The sequence below is a fragment of the Anoplolepis gracilipes genome, chromosome 8 (assembly GCF_047496725.1).
Source record: "Anoplolepis gracilipes chromosome 8, ASM4749672v1, whole genome shotgun sequence".
NCBI lineage: Eukaryota > Metazoa > Arthropoda > Insecta > Hymenoptera > Formicidae > Anoplolepis > Anoplolepis gracilipes.
Window position 1 is genome coordinate 7,224,451 of NC_132977.1, and position 27,942 is coordinate 7,252,392.

The 27,942-nt window shown below is 39.4% G+C and overlaps 1 protein-coding gene across 1 annotated transcript; it reads left to right on the plus strand.

Moving 5' to 3' along the window:
• On the plus strand, nt 1-27,575 carry LOC140668756 (uncharacterized). The gene is made up of 3 exons (XM_072898057.1): nt 1-930; nt 22,920-23,062; nt 23,372-27,575. The coding sequence occupies exons 1-3, from the start codon at nt 405-407 to the stop codon at nt 25,295-25,297; spliced, it is 2,595 nt and encodes an 864-aa protein (XP_072754158.1). The 5' UTR covers nt 1-404; the 3' UTR covers nt 25,298-27,575.
• Nucleotides 27,576-27,942: the final 367 nt, after the last annotated feature.

Sequence of the window (27,942 nt, forward strand, 5' to 3'; positions counted from 1 at the left end):
GAAACGCATAAAACAGAAAAGTGATCGGTTCTGTGTTAGAATAGAGAATAAGTAGAATTTTATATCGTATATACGCAATAATAATTATATACGAAAGAAAAGATAATAAAATATTATAAGAATCATGCTCTTTTTAGCGGTTTCGTCTAAATTGTAAACAAATTTCTGCAGTTACTATAACGACGCGACGTTTTAATGCACAGTACATATTCAGAGTTGAAAAATAGACGAAAATTAAACAGTGAAACATTTCTCGAGCGAGTTTCGGTGAATAGTGTGTTCTTCAAGATCCTAAGAGGTCATACTGAAAACGATTTATCTGTAATTAGTAATAATTAGTACTAAAATAGCGTTTGCCATCTTAAAAGATCGAAGCAAACTGCAGGTGCAAATTAGTGCGTTCTATGCGCAGTAAGCAACAAGCGTTGGTACACCTTGAAGAAGATTTGCGCCAATCGCAGTTGTCCAACTCCAGCAATTTGCAGCTCGGCAATCATCTTCAGAATTTGGTCCACGTAAGCAAAGAGCTCTCGACCGTGAAGACGAGGCCGACGACACCCGTCCTGGCGAACGACGGAGGGGGCGGCTTCTGGCTGGCCACAGTGGCCGCGGGGGCGAGTACCCCGGCCGGGCTGCCCCCGCACGGGACCCATCATCCAGCCATGGACCCGACATGCGGATCCACCGAAACCGGCTTTATCAACAGCCAGCCCTCCATGGCCGAATTCATGACGGCATTGCCGCAATTAGCCGGAGACAGCAGCCTACAACACTCACCGGGGACCGGTGGATCCATCAGTCCTGGCGCTCATCATCCCGCATACCATACCATGATGGATCCCCACGGTGTCGCTGACCCCTCGGGTGTCAATGTTCCTGAATATCCTTGGATGAAGGAGAAGAAAACCACTAGGAAAAGTAATCAGCAGGGTAAGTCCTCTCATCGAGGAGATATCATTTTATCTCGTCTCGAGCATTACTTAAGGAAATTAATATTTGAATATAAAAATAAAGAGAAATATCTTTAAAAATCTTAAAATGCTGAATGAAATAAAGCGTATATTAATTATTATTATTATTATATATATTATACACATTTATCAACAATATATGTAATACAAATTATGTCTCTTTTAATATTAATAATCAATAATTAAAAACATATTTCTCACTTTTTAAAAATTTTCATTACAATGAAAGATAAATAGAATATTAATTAATCGACGACTAAGCTGAAATGTTGATTAAAATTATATCGATATCTTTTGAAAAAGTAACCGCGACTTACGCATTACTTTTATCGAGATCCATGTTGAACACGATTAGAAATTTGTCACATATGTAAAGTGACAAACATGAAAGTCAATTAACGGTGGCTTTAGGATTCGGTGCGCCATTTACAATGTTAGGAGTCTATTGGCTTCTCGCCGCTACATTGTGGCTCACCACGGGGTGCCTACTATCCGACGGCTAATGACAGTTCCAAGCCACTCCTTTCCTACTACCGGTGGTGCACATCTGGAATGCATAATAGGCTAAAACCACACATTTCCAAGACATTTGCAAATATTAGAGAGCAAATTGTGACATATTGTCTTTTCGTCGAACAACGACGAACTCAAAGTTCCCGACTAAAATCCTGCTGGAAAACTGCATTTCATAATTCGTACAATTTATTTATATCGTATCTGTGAGTGCCCGTTATTTATAATATATTACATAATTTACAAAATTAATTTTTTCTTATATGAAGAAATGCATATTTCATAATATTATCGTACTCTTTACACGCGTAAAAATTCGCTGAGATTTTGCACAATATGATAAATTCTGCGAATTACCTTTGCTTGAGTCGGAGAGATATCTGCAAGCCATTCTCGTTTCTCCAATAATTTGTGTTGGCTATCGCGAGGCTATCAAAGGCCAATGAATTTATGGAGTGATTCATGGTACAAATTTATCGGTTCTTTTTTTCAATAGCCCTGCAATAGCCAACAAGTTGTCGGGAAACAAGTGCCCGCAAATATTTTTCCGGCTCAAATGTAACAAAGATAACTATCGTGAAATTTTCAATAATCAACTCGTATTTTTTTGTGCGTATAATAAACGCAACAAAATAATCGAAACGCATAGAAAATATATTTTTCACGCCCGTTAATTTTACACGTAAAAATTGCACGACTCTCCGTGCGTCATCAACTCTCGCATGTATATGATAGTACAGAATCTGAAGGGTCGGTTAACTTTATGGGCTACTAGAACCCGCCAAACGTCCGGTAATCCTACGTCTTGGTCCATTTATCTATCCCCGTTTCTCTTTCTTTCTCATGTTGATCTCGCGTCTACAACGGCGATTTAACGTCGCGCCAGCTCCAAAACGCGGTCGGACCGTCCGCAGGACACGTCGGAAGATTAAGTGTTTGGCACGGAGGTTAACCAGCCGCTGGCCAGGCGGTAACACGCGGAATCATCTGTAAATTGAGCCCTGGACTAGCGGGAGAGAGCGTCGGGACGGCCATAACTCACATGGGGTGCCGCCACCGACGCCTCGTACACGTCGGCTCTTTGCTTTCAACTACCGTGTTATCCCTTATCGTGGGCTGCCCCGGTCATCTCTTTGTGATTTGCGAGCCTATCGTACCTCTTTATAATTATATTCTTGGCGCGATGGGAGAGAAAAAAATTACATCTACTGAAACTTAAATCTGATTATTTATGTATGTATGTGTGTAGACAATTTAAATATTTGCGTTTCTTGTAAAATACTACTAAAATGCAATATTTGAAATGCTATTAAATGTAATATTGCAATATAATTATAAAAATTTTTTATTTCAGATTTATATATTGTTTAATTTTTAACATTTATATTTCATCTTGCTGAAATTGTTTTTTTTTTTTTTCTATTATTTCAAGCTGGCATTCGTAAATTTGAATGAATTATAACAGACTGGAATATTAAACTCATTATCCCGTTATTACGATTTTAACTGTCGAACCATACTAGGACGAATTTCAAGAAGGCGTTATCTCCTTCGCTGTGAGAACGCGTCCTACGAAACCTTAAGTAACATCTCGTCTTTCCGCGTATGTGTCACCATACTGCGCGTATTAAATTTCAATCTGTTACATCTACGTGCCCTCCAGCTGAGATGTTTTAGTTCGGGGACGCCGCGGATGGGACGATGAACGAGGACGAGGTCTGATTAGTTGAGTTATTTGCCAGGAGAAGAGGCGCGACACCGATGCTTCCATGCTTCGTCGGTAATTCTTGCTGGATACCTTTTCTACAAAAAAGCCACGAATCTACGAGTGTTTTTCCCGACGCCTTGTTCCAGGCGTCTCATCAGTCACGTCGCTGGGTGCCAAAGCGGAGGCGTCAGCCCAGCAGACTCCTCCAAGACGCCGATGTGTCAATTAATCCCTGCATCCCTCGGGATAGGACTAGGCTAGAAGCTGGATTATCATCATCTCCTCTCTCGTCGCTATCTTCCGTTATATCCTCCGTCTTACACCCTCCTGCGGGACGGCCATTTTCATGGCCGAACTGCTTCTTACTAAACTACTGTCTCGGGCTGCGTTTCCGCCATTAATTAATATAGCGGTGATACTTGATGCCGCGCTAATAGTTTAGCTTGACGCGCTTGCAAATTTGCCAAATAAAATTATCACGTACGTAACTTTATTTAGAATCTGTATCGACAAAGTTGAAAATAAAACGGTTATATAAAAGCGAAGAGAGAGCCTACGGCGAGACACAAATATCGGTGAGCGAAGCTGAAGGGGATGGCGTAAAGGCTCGATAACGAAAGAAGGGTGGAAGGAATTGACTATACTCGGCGATTCCATGATATAGGTGATTGAGCGAGCGGGACTTTACCCTCCGGGGAAGAGCGCAGTACGAAAAGAACGGAGCATCTAATTTAAAGATTCATTGGCGAGTAAATCCTCGCCGAATTAGAGATAACTCTCCTAGAAAATCCCAGCTACTATGATACTCCGTAGCCCGCTGTCGCCGCGGTTACTCGTGGAAAGAAGAAGAGTCTTAAGACGAGATATCCGTGAAAACGAATTCAATGTACGATAAGGTTCGCTGGAAAAAAAAAAAAAAAAAAAACCTTTCCGATATCCGCCGATATAAATGATTAATTTATAATGTGTCTCTCATATCAAATGGAAATATTGCGAAAAAATCTGATTATGAATTGCCACTGCCAAGTATTTATCATTAGCGATTACCGATATATTTATTTATATTGACATAAAAAGGCGCGTGATTACACAATAATTACCAAATCATTGCGTCTCATCAATCATTTGCTAAGAAAGTATCGTCTAAATTTGTCAATGAATTTGTCAAAGCTTAAAAGGAAACGTGTCTACAACTTATGCATTATCAAATACGTACACATGTATAACATATAATAATTTTCATTATTAAAGCAGTATTAGCGGCAGTTAATAGAGGCACGAAATGACTATAAATATCCGACACGGTGCTTGTCTGAACCTGGCAAAACGAATTATGGAGAGGAAGAGACGCGTAGTTCTCTTTCACAGAGTTCGTATACAGTTTTCCCAGCTCGTTGGCGCAAACATCTGGAGGAATAACGCCGCATAAAATATTCCAGATTATCCCTCAAAACTGACTAAAAGTACGACACTTTGTAGCTGCAGGGGGTTTCAAAGCGGCGAAACGCGAGTGGTTTGCCCGCGTTCGCCGAGAGATCAAATAATAAACACGCTATAACAAATTGATAATCGGAGATCCCATAATCGTACGCATGTTTGGTCCCGGAATCTGTAGCCCGACACTAAAAGAAGTTTCCACGCTCGTTGTTACGCCAAATGGACCGCTATAAAAGCGTGGGGTTCCTATGCTCTCTTTCTCTCCTTCTCGTTCTCTCTCCATCTTATGGCAAGACTGTACCAAAGTAGATCGTGAGCGCGATCTACTTTGGGGGCGAAAAGAGAAATTCTTATATATGCTGCCAACACATTCCTCCGACACATAACATGCCCGACAGAGATAAATAAAAATAATCTGTCCATTATTAACATTAATAAAATCGTAATAAATGTATACGCGTAAATATAGTATAATCATAAACATAATACGAACCAATCGGGGGATACTTGTATGACGCTCTATAAAGAAAATAAAACAGTCGCGATTTTTCAGCGGCGATAATAATTTTATGCAAATGTTCGAAGTTGATGCTCTTTAGAATGGCGACGATATCGTCAGATAGATATCTCTTGCCATACTTCTCGTATCTTCCCCTTTCTAGCGAGGAATAAAAGACGCGTTGTGGGGATTCCTATATCTGTTCTCCTACACTCGTAAAAGGAAAGTAGGTGTAAAAATTTGCAGAAAGAACGCGATAACATATGCCGATGGGTTAACCATAAACGATCGTAAAAAGAAACACTTACTTCTTATTTAAGCGTGATAGTAAGTCAACGATAATTTTAATTATACGTGTAGCTCGACGTACAACAGTGCGGAACATTATTCTAACTCGTATTTTTTTAAATCACTAATTGGAAGTGAAGTCTGCTTTCACTAAGTTTCTCTGGTTTGCGTGATATTTATATTTTTCCTAAACAATCCTCGCGCTTTTGCTAATCTTTATACTGACAATGAGTAGGTATATGTATATTTATTATGTGTATAAATGTATTTATTTGAGCAAAATATAGAAAAGTTTTTATTAAATATCTGAAAATAAAATAAAATATGTCTTAAAATTTTGTGTTTTACACAAGCATAGTAGATAAATTTACTTCGCATCCTCTAATAAATTGCCAGACTGTTTATAAATGGTTTAAATATTAGCAGGGTCCACGATTCCGAGATGCGAGTGAGAATCTGAGAGGCACTTGAGTGGTGGAATAGAGGGATGGTTAACAGATGATGAGAGCAATGATGGATGAAGATGTTGACAAGTCACGAACTCCACGTGACAATGGGAATCAAAAATTATCATCTATTTATCTATCCGCACTACGCTTCTTCTTTCGATTTTAATATAATTCTGGAAAGTCTGTATAATAATATATATATATATATATATATATATATATATATATATATATATATATATATATATATATACATGTAATATATGTTGTATAACATATTCGCGTGCGATTCGACGAGAAATAGTTTTTTAGTTTTAGCTTGATATCTCTTAGGCAGTACAAATAAACTGTATCGCAATCATGATAAATTATCTACAGCCCGTAACTTTCGCAAGCCATTAGATACTTCCTATCGCGAATTCGTAGATCTGGAGATAGGTGACCCGGGGCAGTTGCCATATTCTTTTTGTCACTACCATCCCGGAAGAGATCTCACCCCCCCTTGCGTTCGTGCTTTATATTAAAAATGAACTGTCGCTTCCACTGACGACATGGACGGGTATTTGACTGTACTACCGCTTTTATTTGATAAATCGCGCCGCGACCTCCTCTCTCGGTCATCTGAATTTCTAATGCATTATTTTTCCCGGTCGGAACCATCCGCCTGGCTACGTCGAGTCGCGAGGGTGAATCGCGACCGCGCCAGACAGGGATGGTGGGCGGTTGAAAGAGCGATTAAGGATAAAGCGGTGGAAAAGGGCGATCGGGGATAGCGACGCGATCTTGAGCGAAAATATCTTGAAGACGCCTGCTGTCTAGTAACCGCGACGATTACTATTAACATTTATCGAATATCACGTAATCGTCGAGAGAAAGCGACGGATTATTTCGACCATTCGCTTGGCACGCTTCACGTCTGATTGGAGTTTCGCCAACGTAAGGACCTTCTTTTGCTAGAAAAAGAGGGCTCAACAAGTTCGCGCAACGATTTTAACGTTTCATAACACGTAATGTACTGTCTTCAATGCTACCTGTCATATTTCTCGAAGATTTGCTGCGGTCCACTCGGATTTCACTGTACTTTCTAAACGATTAATCAACTTCTAAAACAAGAAAAAACAAATAAATATTATATTAATTTTATTTTATATCGGAATTGAGTATAATACGCGCGAATATGAACGTCTAATATGATTATTTTAATTTTATGCACACATACACCCGAGCCTATAAAGTAATTTAGAAAAGGCTCTGTGCTTCCTTCCTACCTGTTAACCCCCCCTCCCCCTCTTCTTCCTGGAGTGGATCAACCAAAACCTGTTGCCTGTAATGGGCCTCACAGAGCGATAAAAAGTTTTCAACTCTACAGGAGCAAAAGCTTACATTTCTTCTTCGCCGACAGTTTAGCTTCATAATGCAAAGTCGCGAGTCATTCGGTGATCAAAGTGCCGCTCTCTCTCTCTTTCTCTGTCTCTTACTGTTAGAGTGGGTACGCTTTCAAAAGCCATTCTGACGTTTCTTTGAGTGGCCATCGGACGTAACATCAGGACATTGACACAAGGAAACACCGTTTTGCGAGACACAAGAGACGGTAGGACCACAGCGGTGGTATGACACGTCTTTTCTATTCGTTTTAACGACGGAGAATTGCATCCTCTTTGGATGAGTAAACTCTTCTCTGAATCATCGGACCTTAATCTATAATTTAGCAATTTCAACAACAGAGCGCGTTAAGTTATCAACAATAGGTAGTGCTATTCATCTCGAGAGATATAAATCGTGTTTCGCAGAGAATCTCCAATTTTTTAATCGTCAAAAAAAAAAAAAAAAAAAAAAAAAACGCAACTGTTGTATCCCCGCGAACTACTTTGTGGATACTCGGCGCTTTCACACGCTTTTGTTAACATAAAGAATTGCATTAAATTTGATTGCGAATCATTTTAGACTCGGATTATTCGAAATTCTTTTTGTTAAAAATTTTGCGGGTAAATATCGCATTAACACAGATTTAAAATTAACTTTGCGGCAATCACGCGGACGTTTACAACCATCGTGGACTAAGTACTTTAGGGTACATTAGCCCCGAGAGCAATGGAGAGAGCTCACCCTACCCTATCGTCTTTTCTTTCGCGAAGACAACGCACAGTTACGCTAGGGTGGACGCTGTAGGTCTAACGGAAAGAGAGAACAGGAGAAAGAGAGTGAATAGAGAAGAAGGGCGAAGGGGAAATCGTCGGAAGGGAGTGGAGCTGTCTGGAGTAATTAGCTAGCCAGGCCAGGCCAATATCGCGCTGAAAGATTTTCAAATCCCCGTCGTCGAGTCGGATCCGGTCGCGACGGGAAAATCCAGCCCGTGCCACTCTGTTTATAAAATGTCAGGCCGCCAATAAAAAGTCATGCTACATCAAACATCGGCAGTAAAAGAGAGAGAAAGAAAGAAGAGAGAGAGAATACAGTAGAAAATTTATTATCAACTCGCAATTAGCAGCAAATATTTCCGGCTCTCTTATCATTTAGATGGCTGTACACGAGGGCGTCGTATAAAGAATAAAAACTCTTAGGGTGACCTTTTTATAACGCTTTTGAAAAAGATTTCTTTTTTCTTGAAGAGAGAGAGAGAGAGAGAGAGAGAGAGAGAGAGAGAGAGAGAGAGAGAGAGAGAGAGAGAGAGAGAGAGAGAGAGAGAGAGAGAGAGAGAGAGACATGAGATTACAATGTCTACTTTCTTTCATAGTTCTTGATCTCGATATAAAAATATGTATAAATCATAAATCGTTATTTCTTAAATTCTTTTTATGTACGTATGTTATCGCGTTTTTTATTATTACACGAAGAAAAGAAATCTTGCTGTTGTTGCATATTTGATATGAAGCTTTTTCCGTCACGATTAATTATTTAATATTACATAATATATGACATATATTGTGTCAGAAAATTTTTCTTCCTGTATATTTTTATTTTCTCATACTTAGTATTTTATATTAATTTAATTTTGTTTCATCATTGTTATTATTTTGTTTTGACTTTATCAAGTTTAGTATTAATTAGATGGATTAGAAATCTAACAAAATGCTCCAGCTTGCCTTTGTTTCTACATGTCAAATAATTCGAGACAGATTATTCGCACCAAGATGTATCGCAATCTGCATTTTTCTATTAATAAACGAGAACTGTACATATGTATTCGCAACGTGGAAAGGCCGAATAGAATGCTCAGACTTGGCAAGATAATGGAAAGAACAATTCCGGAGAATTGGATGTTAGTGCTCAGCTTCAATCGATTGTCAGGATGACAGTCCAAGCATGACTCGCGAATTCGTAGGAAACCTCCCGCGCGAAACTCTGTACAACGCTGGACGTGGCTGACCAGCCGGCCGACTGACGGACGGCTGACTGCCTTTCTGATTGATGATCGCTACTGGACTCTCCGCCGCCATGCATACCCTACCAACACATCCTCGCGCCGTCCTTCACGGGCGTCCACCATCCCCCGAGCGCAGCGCGAGTGCCAGCCTTCACCCTCTTCGTTCGCTTTGAACGCGTCGACTCATTCCCAGAATCGCGCCTCCACCATAATCTCTTTACACCGCTCGAATAACACCTTGTTCTCGAGCTGAGAATTCGCTCTGGAGAGTCGCGAATCTCAATAAATCGTAACACGATCGTGGCACACGAAGGAAAGCTATTTGACACAGCCAAAAAGCATCAGCTGGATTTTAAAAATATGCATATAAAATTATTAATTGTAATAAAAATTTAGCAGCTTCATTGTTAACTATATATAATTTGTTAAACTGTATATTTAGCAATAAATATGTAATTTGTTAAATATATAATTAATCCTCATCGACATTTTGTGCAACACAAATTAATCTGTATTTTATTATAATTTTATAATTGAAGAAAAAGTTAATGATGAGAGTGCACCGTCTGATTTACTGATTGCTCACACGAAAAGATATTTTAGGATAAAATTGATGATTGGATTTTGAACTGTAATAGTCTGTGGTGAGCTGTGAGACAGCAGATGATTCCAAAGTGATGAAAGTGACTAAACGAAATATTGTACTTTCGGTTCGCGCGTTTATCAGATTAGTTTAACTTTTCACATAAATTTATTTTCTAATAACTAATACTACCGATAAAATTAATTCTGATAGCGAGAGCAATCAATGTGAATCTAAAAAGAATTATAATTAAAAATATTGACATGAGATAAATAATGATAGAAGTATAATATCTGTATATCTTTGCCATACTGGCAAAATACGATTTATTATAAAAGCAATAAGGAAATCCAGGAGGGAAAATCGGAAATGTGTGGTCGATTATGCGACAAGCGGGCTCGTACTATTTAACTCTTAATCGAACAGAATTCGCGTATGGATGACCCGACACGACCGGCGGAGGAGCAGTTACAAGTGAATGGATCCATCCCCTCGTACTCCCGCAGCAGTCTCTCCCTCCCTCCCTTCTATCGTCGTGTAGCCCACTTCCTTTCATTGGGAGCAATATTTCTTTTCGCGAGTCCCCTCGTAGGGCCTTTATCTAACAAGGAGCAAATCATTTCCCTATTATTTGCTCGCTATCGCACTCTCGCTCTTCCAGACTTCCTCTTCTCGATTCGTTTTACTCGACCGAGTGTTCGGGCTCTTTATCCTTCCCTCCTCCTTTCCCCCGGTCCTGCTCTCTTCCACTTGTCGTTGCGTTTTCCGTCGCTATATCTCTTGGAGACCATCCAAACCCTATCCATTGTGGTGCTTCCGCTCTTCGCGCTACTTATTTTGAAGCTTCATTTCATATTTTCTCATCTATTTTCGTCTCTCTCGTTTAAACATTCATATTATTTTAGAGAATATTATAGAATTAATATTATGTCAAATTTTATTTTCATATTTGTATATTGAAGAGCAATATAGGATCTCTCGATATATCGTATTGAAATAAATGCATCTCGTTTTGTTGTATTTATGTGAAATATCTTTCATTTCAAGAAAATACTGAATAAAGTACGGTAGAGCAGAGTTGGAAATTCCATTGATCAATTCTGAGAGATAACTTTTCGTTCTCGGCGTTTCCCCCTCGACCAAAGTTTGATAAAGTTACCCAAACAGATTTAATACAATTTTTTTTTTACAAATCTTCAAATTATATTGCAAACAATATTGTTTTGTATGACATCTTTTCATGCAGTGTATGTGTGTGTATGTGTCTATACATTTTTCGATTTTTGAATTGAATTCGCCGATAAATTATAATTTTTCTTGGCAAGAAATTACTAAAATTTACTTGACAAATGTAATAGATTTACAACCGTAATTCAATCGTAATGAAGTTGCTCTGTAACGCCCTATAGAAAGTACACGAAGTCCGTAGGAGCGAATAGGTCTCTAAGGCTGGTGTTTGAGTCAGACTAAAGGGGTGGCCAGTGGTCGGTTTAAACAATTATCACGAGGGTTGACCGCGTGCACGAGTCGACACGGGTGGTAAATTATTACACACAGGGTTGCTTAGGACACACGTACTGGACTTTAGAACTCTAGAGTTCAGACTACATTAGCGCGCCATTATCACTAAAGAGTAATCTCTTCAAACACATCTCTCAAAAGTCGGAAGTATTTAAAATGTAAAAAAGAAATATAATATCTTTTAAACTTAATAATTTTACTCAATTCAATACGCAACATACAAGATATAAAAGATAACAATAATCTCGTCTAATTCGAACATACGATAAAATTCATGATTTTCTCTCGATTTTTCACGCTTAAATCACAATGCATTATTCTGCTAAATCCTTACGCGTGTCGAGATCGACTCCATCAACACAAATATTACATGCTGTTGTTACCTATGTTACCGAAGCCGCATTACGTAAGAATCGCACGGAAAGGAGCGCTCGTAAATCTGGTCGCGCTAGAGAAGACCTGTACCCCGTCCCCCCGTGATGAAGGGTAAGACACGGGGCGAGTGTCCTTTATAGCATTGTTAACAACTAATGTATGCGGCACGGATCCCTGAACCCTCCCGCGTTTAACATTCTTTAACATTATTATACACATGGCGCCCGTCTGAGTATTCTCCACGTATCCATTCCTAGTCCCTATCGCCCTCTCTCCCGGAGAAGAGAGAGAGAGAGAGGGAGTGAATGCTCCGGACCCTTCGGCCCTTCGGGGGCCGATTTTTGTCAGTTTTATTTAACTGCAACCACGGAATCCCTTTTCCACCCCTTTCCTGCTTTCTTTCTCCGTTCGCACCTTTTATATCTTCGAGACGAGACACGTTCTTTCTCTATCTCCTTCTCCTTAAGAGGCCGGGCACGTTTTAAGACTTACGATCAGCGCCGTAATTTCGACGAACAAGTGCCGCTTACTACTTTCTGATGCGACTTTAGGAGCGCGCAACACGAGAGAGACACTTGGAAATAATATATCCCATAAATAATCCAACAGACGTTATAAACTCTACATATAGTCAATAATAATTTTAAATAGAAGTTTATTTCGCGAACTGGAATTTGTGCTACATTTACAGTTTTCTAAAATATAGAAAATGAAAGAAAAAACCATATTAAAAATGCACAATTAAAAACCATAGTAAATGATTAGGAAGAATATCGCGCATATCGTTACCGATGCGTTCCCATTCTGATTGTGAGATAATAGTTACTTCTCTCTTGCGATTAATTAATCGTCACGTTCAGCGGAAATTGATAATTAAAACTGCTTTCGAAACGGTTCTTTTGGCGTTTCGCTGTAAGTCAATCACGTGATTTTGTAATTACCTGAAATGCTCCGCGTATACCGGTATAACGCGAACGTTCTTAAGAAATTCGTGTAATTAATAATCCGCTCGTCGTGGTAAAGCGAGGAAAAAAAAATCAGAAAAGGAAACCTCGCGGTGCCGCTAGGTCGAGACTAATTAAAGGTAACTCGTAATATTAGTTAATTTATTGCTGGCTGCGTATAAACGTCACTTCCTATTGGCCGCGCGAACAGCCTGATGCATGCTTAGAACCAAACTTCCCTTTCGGTAGATGTTTTCCTCGACTAATTCGAATAATCGGTAAGATTTCTGTTCATTCGTTACGTCAGGCGCAATAACTCATGGTAACGCGATTAATGAAGCGTATGCTCTCGGCTTTGTTTTGCTGCCGTACACGCGGCAAGTAAAAGCAGAATTTCGACTTACGCATTACGCATAATTTTTATTCGTGAAAAATACATATGTTATCTTTCATAGCACCGAGCTACTTTATATGCCGTGCATTATTGAAAACACTACTGTTTAATCTCTTCGCTCTTTGATTCTTTCACCGTCTAATACAATCACAATAAGACGCAATTATTGGACTTCTTACATTAAGAAAAGAAAATGTCGATGACTAAGTTTTCAATTAAAATTATTTTAAAAAAAACCTAATTCTACGAATAGTTCTGAAACTACGTTAATGCTTGTATTGCTCACTTATATATGGAAAGCGACAGTAATATATGACACTAGTTAATAGATGATGTGACCAAACACATTTATAAGTACAATACGGATAAACGCAGGAACTTGGAAAAGAAAACGGCGTGCACAAATTGCTCGCAGTTATCGACCATTCTCCTCTTTTCAGACGTGAGTCGAGCCAGCTGACAGACGCCTAATTACTGCGATATTGATCCGTCGAAACACATCGCGTACGATTCTTCGCTCTCTCGAATGCGAGCACGCACGAAATACGTCGCCAATCAACGTGACAACTGATGTTATAACGTTGTCTCGCGTAATATATTTGTATTGATGTAATATTATAGTTACATAAAAATCAATATATTGAATACGCGGAATTGGTTTTTTAGCAAGATATCAATCGTATTAGATTAAATTACGCGGAAATAAATACACGTAATATCTGTTAAATTCAAAGCATTTAGATATATTTATGTAAAAAAATTTAAATTCTAATAATAATAATTATTACAGCGAGTATTGATCCAAAGGGAAGTACATATTATCATTGACGTAGAAAACTATGGTTTCATGTTTCTGCATATACACGAAGAAAATTTTATATTAAAAATTACTATGGTATGTAGTAACTGTGGACCATTAGCAACATTCCAAGTTAAAATACTATGTAAAACTGTAAAAATTGACGTAACTGACGTAATTTTTACATAAATTACGTCAGTTTTTACAGTTTTGCATAGCATTTTAATTTGGAATGTTCCTAATAGTCCACAGTTACTACATACAATAGTAATTTTTAATATAAAATTTTTTCCGTATACTTTGCGTTCTTAGGTCTACAGCTATTAGATGCTCACACATGCTTAGGATATACGATTTCTATCGATGAGTTGTCGATTAAATATGTAACAAGCATTTTTTAACGTCCAATGATCGAATAAAGAAAAGTATGTATCTATATCAAATCGTAATAATATATATATATATATATATATATATACGTACAATAAATTAAGTAATTATTTATAAAGTGAATGTTAAACAAGACAAAGTGGGACATGAAAAACATAGCATCACGTGGAATTGCCGTTGTCACGTAACGAGGAAATTTTTTCAAAGTATTCGGCTAGAATATCAAGGAGATACGAGATTTACGAAGCCGGCGAAGAGGGAGAATCGGGGCGAGGGGGTTTTGGAAGATGAAAGAAGTAGAGGGACCAGCACTCTTGTTTTCTGTCGCGACGGTTTACGTGGACGTTGGGGTAAGCCGCGAAGGATTTAAAATTTGTAAAGATTAAAATAAACTTTTTATCCGGCTGCGCGACTTCTCGGTCCCCAGAGGAGGCGGAGGGGTTCGGAGACGAACGGCGGCAGACAAGAAGCTTGCTCCGGGACAAGAAGCTCCGGGAAGAGCTCGGAAAAAGGCGGCCGTAACGCGAATGGAGGATGTAATGAGAATCTCTCAACTCGAACCATAATTCAAAAAATTGTTGAAGGATTCCACGTTCCACGCGCGCGCAAATTGTCGTGAAATTAGTTTCGAATTCGCTTCTCGAGAAAAGAAAGACACAGAGAGAGAGAAAGAGAGAGAGAGAGAGAGAGAGAGAGAAAGACCGTTCGTTGAAGTGTCTTTAAATATTTACGAGGACAAAACTAAAATACTAACGTGTTAAATTATTATTAATGTGTATTTTATAATTCTTTGCGTTTGCAGATGCGCACACTCTCTGAATCTGTATATCCTCTCGTTAGCTTAACAGAGTAACGTGCACATGTATGTGTGTATAGTCCCGATTTATTTTTATCCTCAATTTGTGCCACGTGGTGAAGAACCGGAGGTAATTGATCCGGGAAAATCAGGAACCGTTATGTATTTTAATCATTGCCGGATTATTTTAATCACATTAGTGTTCGAACGTCGGGGTACATCGACATCACGTTACGAAAAGGTGCGCTCACAAAATCAATCTCACGTCTAATGGAAAGATGGCTTTTCAGCCTCTCCCCTTCCCCTGGAGACCACTCCCGTTTAGCCCTAAACTTTGAGCTCTCTTTTCGATGCGGTACTATAGATGTAAAGATTTTTAACATGATCACTTTTTCGCGACGCAAATCGCATCAGAAGTTGCGCTCAATTTATAATCAGGCTGTCGCATTCATCGCGTAGAAATATTCCGAGCAAACGTCTACCTTAATTTTTTAGGTATTGTTATTTATTCTTGGCACATTTAAAATATCTATAAAATTAGATGCACATACTTCACATATTAACGCTACAAATCATGCACTTAAATATTGAAATATTCAATCCGCAAGTTAAGATAATGAAGATATGCATCTTGGAAATCGATTTCCTTCGTTATATAACCCGTTATTTAAATTGCATGTGAGGCTAGTAATTATAGAGAAAAAAATCACACGTAGCGGTAAAACACTAAACACGAGCTGTGCAGCACAGTATATAGGAATATATGCGCCAATATAATTGCGGAATTAAACCTCAACCAATAGCGAACCGCGGAGTAAAATACCACTTGGCTTGGTTTTGTTAGACGACCGCACTTATATCTTATTGCGTGATTGTTGAGGTTTTGTATTACAGTCGAGCACATGCTAAACAGAGATTTGTTACAATTAAAAACGAGACGTTCTCTTTCTCTTTAATGTATCTACCTTACAATTATATATTCGCGAAAAAAAATATTTTAGAAAATTGTCGTAAATAGTATATTGGGGAGGGGGGGAGGGAAGGGGATCATGTCTGAATCGATGTCGGCTTCCAAGGCGACCGACGATGGCTGTCACGAAGTGTCGTGCGCCAGTTTCTTTATTATGAAATAATAACTATAGAAAGAGAGAGAGAGAGAGAGAGAGAGAGTGGCATCAGATAAAGATATCATTAATCAAAGATCGTATCCCTCCAATTACGATTCATGCTACTGCAACTTTTGCGAACATCAATTTTTGAACGCCAGGCCCTCGCACCTTTGTAACATAATCTTTTATCGCGAATCAACGAGCGGCGGAGGCGAAATCCGGCGGTCGTTCGTGCACGTCGATCGTGCACGAAGAAGTTCGAATATGTGCGCACCACCCGTCGCACCAGCTCGATGATTGCAGGTTGCATCGGCACGCCTTCTGACGTATATTCAGCCAGTCCAGAACCACGCATATACGTGCGTCTTGCCTTTCTTTCACCGCGGGAGAGATCCCTACGTCCAATTTTCTTGCACGAAGGGCCGCTCGCCGTCGCGCCCACCATAATCACAGGCTGGCGAACCTGTGCACGGCCGCAACATGGCCGCCGCGGTCGGTGCGGACACCGACGTTGCCGTGTCTTCGACGACGGTAACGGCGGCGGCGGCGGCGGCGGTGGCGGCGGCGGCGGCGGCGGCGGCAGCAGCACCAGCACCAGCACCAGCACCCAAGCCAGAGCGCACGGCGACGGCTCGCGGTGTTGCCAGCAACTTTTTTCGAACACGCAAATCTTCGTGCCGCTTTTATATCTTTTTCCTACCATCATCCCGTTCTTCCGTTCTTGTATTTCTATCCTTTTTTTTATTCTTCCTCTCCTTTCCTCCTCCCCTCCCCCTCCCCCTCCCCCTCCCCCGCCCTCCTGCGCCAGCAGCCTTTTCTTCTTGTCTGCTGTACAACGTCAGCTAGCTCGACTCCTCTCTTTTTCCGTCATTACAACAAGATGACTATATAAAAAGTTATGCTAATATCTCGAGTGCTATTATGCCAGACAAGAACTAAGTCGAACAGATACACAGTTATGAGTCAAAACAAATTATATCGTGATAAACAAATATAATTGTGTCGTTTATGCATAAAATTAATGCGAATTAATAATTACATAATGAGAAAAAGAACATTTATTTACTTAGATATTATACATTTTGAAAGAGAAAAATGTTCATAATCTATTAAGATTTTAGCCTGCAATGTCTATATAATTTTGCGCTCTAAATGTTTTATCCAAAGAAATTATCAGCATAATAGCAGCTCAATATTTCAATGTCATCATGCTGATGAATACGAATTTCGAATTCAAATATCAATGTGATAATATCAATGTCCTAAATCGTCGCGGTACAAGAATCAATTCCTTCGGACAATAGCCCTATCAACAAGCGAGATAACCACTTGAACGAAGCGATGGGGGTTCCAGCCGAACTGGAGCAAGGAAGGTACGAAATATTTTGCGGCCGTGTGGTCGGCCGCGGTTCTTGTTTTGCTCACTGTTAATTGATTATAGCTCGTATCCAGCGCAGAGGCCGCAACCCCCGACAGCCCACCAAAACCAAAGCTGCCGAGAGAGCCCTTCCTGCCAGCCATTCCACTTCGACTCCCTTCATTCTGGTTCCCGGTGCGTTTAGTTTTGTCCGTTGCCCCCTTCCTCCCCCTTACCTTACGCCCAGATCCGTACTACGTCTTGCTGTAAATCTGTAATGAGCCACAGTTTATGCCGATTCCACGTTTCCGAGTCTTCTCTCCCCTTCGTTTATCCCGTCACGAATTACCCGATGGCGTATTAAATACCTACTTTATTCTTACGCAATGAATAATTTTTCCGTCGTTTCAAACAAGCACAAACACATTATGATGTAAATTTTTATTAATACCGTTTTCAATATATTGATTTCTAAATTCACAAAACGGAAATTTTACTTTTTTAATTTATTTGTAAATATTGTATTTTTTTTAAGAGTATTTTTAAGAAAGTCATATATATATATATATATAAAATTTGTGATTATACAAATATTATTTATAAAAGAATTTTATATACATGTAATTGGAAAGAACTCGATGTATTTTATGATGTACTTGAAAATTAAATATATTTTGCAATTACAAAAAAAAAAAAAAAAAAAAAAAAAATTGCGAGGCGGTTCACAAGCATAAAGGCTTAATATCATTTTTAATAAAATATTAAGATTGTTGTGTTTTAAAGTAGTTTGTTTCCCAGAATCCCCCAGATTTGTAACGTGTTCGGCGCGCGGTGAAAACGCCCGAAGGAGTCCGAAGCGATCAAAAAGTTATCGATCACGGTAACCTTCCTCACTGACCCGCCGTCTACCTGTATCGGACACGTCAAAGCCCGGACATAGAACCGGCTGTCTTCTCGTTTGTTTCAAATTCTCGTCACTCATTTTTCATACGTTTACATCGCTGACGCCGCCGCCGCAGGTTTCTCTCGATACTAAAAGAACGAGAGAGAGAGAAAGAGAGAGAGAGAGAGAGAGAGAGAGAGAGAGAGAGAGAGAGAGAGAGAGAGAGAGAGAGAGAGAGAGAGAGAGAGAGAGAGAGAGAGAGAGAGAGAGAGCAAAGGATGGATAAAGAGGCGAGATGAAGAGAAAAGAGAGTAAGAAGTTGAAGACGGAACGAAGAGGAGTAATCGTTCTCTTCTCCGCCGGTTCTTTCCGCCCTTTGTTCTTCCTCTCGCAAGTTTTCTTCCTCGAGGCGCACACGCGGGGGGAGGGAAACAAAAGACAAATTACAGAGACGGCCGTCATGTGACCCTTCCCACCTGTCTATAAACGACCTGGTCCAGTCTAGAGAAAACGAGAGCTCACCGAAGACGGGAGGGAAATCCACGATACGGACGACGGCTCAGTGTCGCGTGTAAACTACTTCTGGACTTTGAGGATGCACTTTTTCCACGCATCTTCAACGACCATGTTTCTCTAAGACACGGTTTTTTTATTGCTCGTTTGATGATAATATCTACAGATTAACCGCAAGTGTGTGTATGTGTGGGGGGGGGGGGGGAGGCGGATAATACAAAAATTAAGAAAGCGAAGAGCATGAGAGTTTCACCAGCTGTTCGTAAACATTCCAACACAGCAAAGAGCGAAAGAATGGAAGGGACACAAGCGAATGGGTCGAAACTGAACAATGGCTTGCGTGCGGATCGTTTTCCTATTTTCTTTAATTATTTTCGTATAAGCAAAAGTTCTACGTAAAATATCTACGAAAGTCAGAGCGTCATGAATATAAGATATTACATACCAAATATAGTTTTATATTGTGCGTAGCTTTTTACGATAAAGAACATCGTTAGCTTTAGTGTTGTGTATTGATATCTTCAAATTAATGTCAAAGAGAAGCATTAAGCTATGTCTACAATTTTCCTACTTATATATTAATAATAAAAAATAAATAATCAAAAATATTCATAATAAATAATATTTAAAAATATTAATAATGAATAATAATAATCCATAATTTAATTGTTAGAATAAAATAAAGATAAATGTAGAAACAGATGTTACGCACGTGTGATATATGAGAAAATAAAGTGCTAAATGACAGATAGAAAATCTTAATAAAATGCTTATTTTAAATAAATCATTGTTTTTAATCAAGCTTCCATATTTTATCGCAGATTTTTTTATAATGACTGTCTCATTCACAATAGAGCGTTTCATATGTTGTGTGATTTAATTTTGTTTGATAACAAATTTGCATTGAGATAAATAAATGTCTTAAAGCAAAAACATTATATAATTGAAAGCTCACTTCCAAAGTTATATATCATCAAAAGAATGTAAAACTCGTACTTGTCTCCTACGAGAACCCGCGAAGCGACGGCTGTCAGGTTTGTCACGGACATCAGCATATGTTTCATCAAGAATTGACAAGCTATTATGTTATACCAAACCCGTTATTCTAATGTCTCTTTTACACGTGCTTCTTAATTATTTTGTCACTTTCTCATTGATTATAAAATGGATAATTTTAGCATAATAAAGTAAGTTGCTTACATTAATGAAAATAATGAAAACTAAGACTCTCACTATATATTATAAGAAATTGAATAATCTTTGAACTATTATTAATTATAATATTATTATTGCGTCCCGCAATTTTCTATTTTGCAATTTATTATATATCAATTAATTTTATACGCATACACGCATACACATATTGTAGTCTCAAGTAAAGAATTAACTTTCAGATAGAAAATTCGAAATATTAATTTTTAAACATGTTAAGACACATTAGAAACTCTGCATTTAACAATGTTGATATTAATAACTATTAAACAATTTATTTATTTAAAAAAACGCTATTTTAATTGTTATCTATGTTTTTTAAATGGAATTTATATAAAATTATATAAAAAATTTTTAATAATTCTTTTTATAAAATACCTTTATAGTAGCAATCTCGACCGGATGAACCTTGTAGACGAGGCTTTCTAACAACATGATATACGAAAATACAAATTCTATTTTCGTGCTCTATCGTTCTCACCTCGCACACACGATTCTGTCAAGTCGCGCTCTTCATTTTGACTATGCCTTGACAGTTCGTCATCCGCTACATCGTCTCGCAAGAATGAGAAGCTCGCTAACAACGCCGACACATTTTCGCGTCTGGTCGGAAAAAGTTGCCATTACGAAGTAGTAACGTCTGTCACTAATTTAGATTAACAAGAAACAGTGACATACTGTAACATTATGTTATTTACAAACGCGAGCGAGCAATATTTGATTATTGCCAACACGATAACCAGCATTTTATAAAATTTTCTTTAGAACATTTATATATAGATATATAAATTAAATATTTTTAAAATATTTTTAGAGAAAAATAAATTTTATAATATTTATAATTATATATATATATTTTTTATTATATATATATTTTATATTTATATATATATATATATATATATATATATATATATATATATATATATCGAATAGTTATTTGCCACCCTAATATTGCTCTGCATTCATCGTCGGATTGAATTAAACTCCTGGAACGATTGAACAGATACAGGGCGTGGAGTGGAGTTTGATCGACAGTTTCGTCCAACCAATCGCAAGACCGAAATGCTGATGAGGCCCACGTCAATCATGCGATACTTTCATCTCGCCACCGTCGCCCTCGCCCTGCGGAAACTCCACGTGCAGGATTTGCTAGGTTCAAAGCTTACTACATCTTCAGTCTACACCCTTCTCCCTCGTCCCTGTGAGTATCCTCTCTCTCCTTTACTCTCTTTCTCTCTCTCTCTCTCTCTCTCTCTCTCTCTCTCTCTCTCTCTCTCTTTCTCCCAGTCTTCCTTCTCATTCTAACCATCTCTATCACGGCATCCTCTTCAACCTTTTTCAGTCACTACATCCTCCTCTCTTTACCTATCGTCTTCTTTACGTCTCTTTCCCTCTGTTTCGTTCAATCATTCTCTTTCTCTTTCTCCTTTAACCCCTGACGACTCATCCTACTGTCGAACCACCCCTCAGGCACCCCACATCCGCTCGCACGCTATGGGGTAGTTTAGCATCTCGGCCCTACGAAACGAACCACTTCCCTCCTCCCCTTTTGCTGTCTCCCTTCGCCCAAACTACGTCACGGCGTATCGGTTTTTTTTCTTCTCTCGCGATACGGCGACGCGTAAAAAAGTGTAACACCCTTGTGATCCATGATAAAAAAAAGAAGAAAAAACTCGAAGTCCAGGTGGCCAGTGACCAATGGAATAAAATATTGGCGTGAAATAACTTTTTCTTTGAATGTCCTTCTCTTATGTTCTTAGATGATAGAATTTTGTTAGAACAGTTCAAACTATTTAGAGATAGATGAGGAGTATACGAAGTTTTTCTCAAGATCCACGATAAAGTATACATTGTTCCTAGAGAATTTGTCAAGACACGTCTTGTAAACAACGCAAGCCAGCGGAGAGCCATCAAGTTTGATTGAAATATTACTCCTTCGGGGCGTGCGGCGAATTCTCCTAATTACGATAGGCGGCTATTAATAATTGTTTACGGCAGTTGGGTAGAAATTACTCTTACGTCACATGCCTCGACAAAATACCGTGAGATACTTGGTCGCTACTTTCTAGATCAGCTCTGCCCTCCAATATACATATAACTCGCGGTTTCTTCCTTGTATCATCTTCCTCTCTTTCTCTCTCTCTCTCTCTCTCTCTCTCTCTCTCTCTCTCTCTCTCTCTCTTCACCGCTTGCGTTTTCGCATCTTCCCGATCCCGCGTGGTATTTCTCTTGTTATCGCGGAACAAGTTTCTTGCCCGATAACAATTAGGAGGTGTTTCGTATCGACATGGAATAGCGCTGGTGGGAAACTTGCCTAAAAGTTTCTAAGGAGTCTAGTAACTCGCTGGAACAAGAATAGGCCTTTTCGTCCCGCGGGAATCTGCGCTTATGCATTGTTAAGGATGTCATGTCGCAACCATCCTGCCTCCCTTTCTTCCTCTCTCTTTCTCTCTCGATAGTGCGCTTAGGTTGCTTAAATGATCATTAATTAGAATACCATTTACTTGGTGTAAGAGACAAAAAGAGAGCATCGTTGCGGTAAAGGCGACACGAATATCGAGACGCAAAAGCTTTATGCTACAAAATATAATACATTAAAATAAATTGTTTATACTTATTTATAATGTGCTTGTTCGTAAACATGTTTACGGTATTTGTAAAATATTTAAACAATTTCGTGCGTGAAGTACGAAAATACATCGGTTACTGAATTGATTCTGAACTTGAGAAAATGCGTTATACATATTATTTTAAATTTACAATTAGTATAATTACGTTGATTGAGGGAGAGTGGATTTTTTTATTTTGCAGAGAATGGCTTACCAAGAAGATTGCGAACAGCCTATACGAATACTCAACTTCTCGAGCTGGAAAAAGAGTTTCATTTCAACAAGTATCTTTGTCGACCGCGAAGGATAGAGATCGCAGCATCATTGGATCTTACAGAGAGACAAGTAAGAGATAAAATCAAGTAATACTATAAAAAAGAAATTATAATATATCTTCTTTTGCATTTAAAATATACATTTTACTTAAAATAATTTTCATGTAGTTTTTAACTTTTAAAAGATTATAAAATGGTATTTTTATCTATTATACAATTATTTATAATTTTAATTATACATTTTTTATATGTAAAAAATTAATTAAATAAATGTATGCAATAATTATAACGTAATGTAATAAAATAATTATAACCTTTTCAATTATATATTTTTATATGTAAATAATTAATTAAATAAATATTATTATCATTGTGACAGGTGAAGGTTTGGTTTCAAAATCGGCGAATGAAACACAAGCGGCAAACACTCAGTAAAGAAGATGGCGACGAGAAAGACGGTTCAACGTCGGACGGCATGGAGAAACCTAAGGGTGACAAAATGTTATCCGACGATGAGAAGAAAAGCTGTCATAACTGTGATATTTCGGGCGTAAGCGATGTCGGTAGCACTCTCACCGGCGACGTTACCGATCTAGGTTCTTCCGGCCGAAGAAGCAGCAACAACAACAATACACCTGGCGCGACTAATAACAATAACAATAATAACAGTAATACCGGCTTCAATACGAATAGCAATGGTGCCAGTAGCGTCGGTAGCACCAACAGCGTGTCTAGCTCGTTTGAGAAGATGATAGTGGACGACGATTCGAGGTCGCAGGACGGGAGCGAAGTGACATCACCGAGCGTGACGAAAAAATTGTCGGGCGAGGTAAGAGTGAAGGTCGAGAACGATCACAAGAGTCCGAACACCGCGAAGCAGCAGCAGCAGCAGCATCAGCAAATATCGGTGAGCAAGAAATCGCCATCGGCCAGCGGGAAGGACATGTGCTCGGTCAACAGCAACGGCGTATTATTGGCCATGCCGGATTCGACGGTCAGCACGCCAGTTCTACCCGGTCAGAATTCCACGAGAAGTTTGACGCCCTCCTCGACACCCGGCACCCCCGTCTCCGTCCAGCTTCAACAGGGCAGCCCCCTCGGTATCCAGCAGACGACTCACGCGGCCTACATGCAGAGACCGCGTAGCTCACCGTCCTCCACGACCGCGTTGCCGACACCGATATTGCATGCCAACGCAAATCCAGGCACGATGTCGCCTCACGGCGGCCGAGGCATCTCGGGCAATCAGCAGGCGCACTTTCAACAGCAAGGTGTCTATCAGTCGACGCCGGCTGTCGATTATCGGAACGGCGTGCCTGCCAACAGACAAAACATACCTACGGCGACGCAACAGACACAATCGCAGAATAGTTATTGCTCCCGGGACGCGTATCAGCAACCAAGGATCTCCTATCCGGGTGAAGTGAACTCTCTGTACGTCAGACAGAACCAGTCGGTGGGCTCGAGGATGGCGCATCACGCTCGATCGACGACGGGGGTGACATCGAGGTCGATGTACAGCGCCAATATGCAGCAGTTTCACCAGCAGCAGCTGCAATATGGCAGCACCGGCGAGTACAATGGATATCCGCAGGCCGGACCGCCCTATCACGCTTATCACCGAGGTATGCAGAACACCGCTAACGCTTACGGCACCGGTCAAGGATATTCCGCGACGCAGAACGAGCAGGGCACAAACGACGGTTACATGACGCCCGGAAATTATTCGGGTTATTCCACCGGCGGCAATTATCATGGAGGAACCGGCGAAAATCTAGCGACGCACGGTCACGCCGTCGTGCCCGGTCAGCACGGTTATTTCAACGACATTCAGCAACAGCAGCAACACCCGCAACAGCATACTGCCGAGGGTTACGTCACGCATCAACCGCCGATGCATCCTAGTTCCGGTGACTATCGACCAAGCGGCAGCAAGTGTCATCCAGGCGCGTATTACGAGCAGACCGGTCAGTTGCACGTTCATCAGGGAGGGGAGGCGTCCAACATCCCCAACAGCTATGTCTCGTCTCCCGATCCGTTCCCGGCACCCGGTATGACGACCACTGCTACGGCGATCGCGGCCGCCACCGCGGCGGTTATTACCCCGTCCGGGAGCACTGGCCAGACCGACAGTAACAACGAATCTTATGGCAATTACGGCAATTTTTATGGCGATCCGGTACACTCGGCGGCGACGGCCGCACCGCCGCCACCGTCCGCCGACAACAGTAACAGCTCGTCCGACTTTAACTTCCTGAGCAATCTGGCGAATGATTTCGCGCCCGAGTATTATCAGCTCAGCTGAGTCCACGAGACCGAGAGCTCTTGCCAGCTGGACTGGGGCGACGAGCAATGCCTGCTCAACGCTTTGTACTGAAGCCACTTAATCGTCGTGATAAGAGCCGCACGTAAGAATTCACGTGATTTGTACATACATACGTTAGTACTCGTGATTTATTAGGACTACATGTAAATGAATATTGTGTGTAAAAAAATGCAACGGGCAGATTAAAGATACCGTCGACAGCGTGTGCGCTGTCTATACGTCAGTCACGTTTGATCTCGGTTGTTGAATAATTTCCTAATTTCAAGTAATTCCTTTCGCGAATTTGCGTCGGAATTATTTTCAAGACTAACCGCGCGCTAACCAAGATACGTGAGGACTGATTTAGAGTAATTGTAAATATAAAATAAAATTTAAAATGTGCGTGGGATTTAAACTGAAGTTCGACAACTGCAAGCATATCTCAAGTCAATCCGGATTACCAGAGAAATTATCGATTGCTCTTGCAACGATAGTCTGGATTATAAATTCGTCATCTCGGTCCATATTATACATATTACATCCAAGTAAAATATCGATTTTAATATTTCTCACCCGTCGAGCAGGATGTCAATCTATCAATTTACATTCCAAACATTGAAGCATGTTTCGGCAAATATAAAACAGTGACAACGAGTGCAATGGTTGTGTTAATTTTAAATTAGAGCGAGGACAAAACACCGAGTTCTTTCTCTTATCCGAAAATTTGTTAAACTGTGAATTTTTCAAGGTGAATTTACCGTTTCGATTCGTGAAACACTCGTAATTGCAGGAGACGAAAAGTGTGACCTGTAAGTGATATTAGACTGATATACAGCTGTGGTTTACAAATGTGCACGAGGAAATGTTGTAAATATGTTCAAAAGTTCGCTATCGTGGAGTGGAATTTCGATTTCTAACGCGATTTCGTCGGCGATTCTCGTGAACGAAAACACGAGGTGTAAGTGCAATCTCTTCTTGTGACGCGAGCGGTATCTACATTAGCGTATCTCGTTAGGATGTTTGAAAACTAGAACGTGCAAATTATCGAAACAATGTTTCTTTCGTTTTCGATATAATTTCATTGGCACACTCGGCATTCAAGCATTCAAGCCATGTTTAAAAATCCTGAAGTATTCTCTAAATTACGTATCTGCAAGTATTTAATTTTCATGTGATAATCAATAACGCGATAAACGAGATATTTATATATTTACTTTCAAACGACAAAGCGAGACGAGTAGATACATGAGCAATAATTAACAAAATGACACAATGTGTACACGCATATGTATATATATATATATATATATATATCATATGAAAGCTAGATTAATGGAACACAAACGAATAAGAAAATCGCATTTATACAGTCACAATTACTATACTGAGTATACAACTTCTGAAAAGTGAAATAGGTACAATTTGTTAGTTTTAATTAAATACAGGAAATAGATGTCTATCCTTTCTCTCTTTTCTTCTCTCTCTCTCTCTCTCTCTCTCTCTCTCTCTCTCTCTCTTTCTCTCTCTCTTATAAAAATTGTCCTCCTTGAATACATGGAGAATAGTTGAAATCGGTTACTTGGTCACTGTTGCGAGAAAAGACGAATGCACTTGTAAAAACTTTACCTGCGCTATTTGTTTTGTGAAAAAATGAAACGAATCTGTAAAATTAATCGATATATTATTCCACATGGATAATGTTATTTAATGACATTGGAACACACTGTTGAACAATATATCGAATGATAATCTACATCTCCCTATGATGAGGAGTGTGTGTAAGATCTAATACCTATTAAATATAATATATATTATATATATATATATATATATACATCGGTTGCATTATCTCATTTTTTCACAAACCGCGTTTTTTTTGTAATGTCTACTCTAGCGCGCTACTTTAAGCGAACCAAATAAATTATTGTCTCTCACGGTAGATAATGTAAAAGTAAAAACGTAGATAGGAACGTAACTTTAATTTTCACCTCGCGACAACATATTTAATATACGCAAATCTTTTTGTATAAAACATTATAGGCGCCGTCGTTGTTCATATAAAGATTCTCCTGTACATAATGCGCGTACGATAACCGTATATCGTTTATTCATTTTGACTATATATAATTGTGTTGCAAGTGAGCCCTCGACACGGTAAACAAAGTTATCATCACACGTGTACATTCATTCACGGATACATTTGACAAATACAGGTCATAGCAAAAAGTAATGAGTGTCTTTACTTTTTTTTCCTTTTTTTTTGGCAGTTATCTTTTTACTCTGTTACAGGTTCTCGTTCGCTTTCAATGTTTCAGCGGTTAAGAGCGCTAAAGCGAAGGACCATACGGAATCGGTAAACATCGTACGCAAGTCAACGAGTGATATGGAAAATCGCAACTTTAACGAAGGAGTGACCATGAAGCAGAAGCGGAACGCGTAAATTTTGATCGTAGATGGTTCCCCGTGTCGGCGATGAAAGTGACGATGATGGATGACCTGAAATATCGGAGCAATCGAACTGAAATATTATTCTTAGCAGTGTATCCTTACACCGTGTCAACTTTATATTCTATTCAGAGATTACGCGCCATTTGTTATGTCAGAGAAATCCTTGCATACGTAGAGATTGATTTATCATGGTTGTA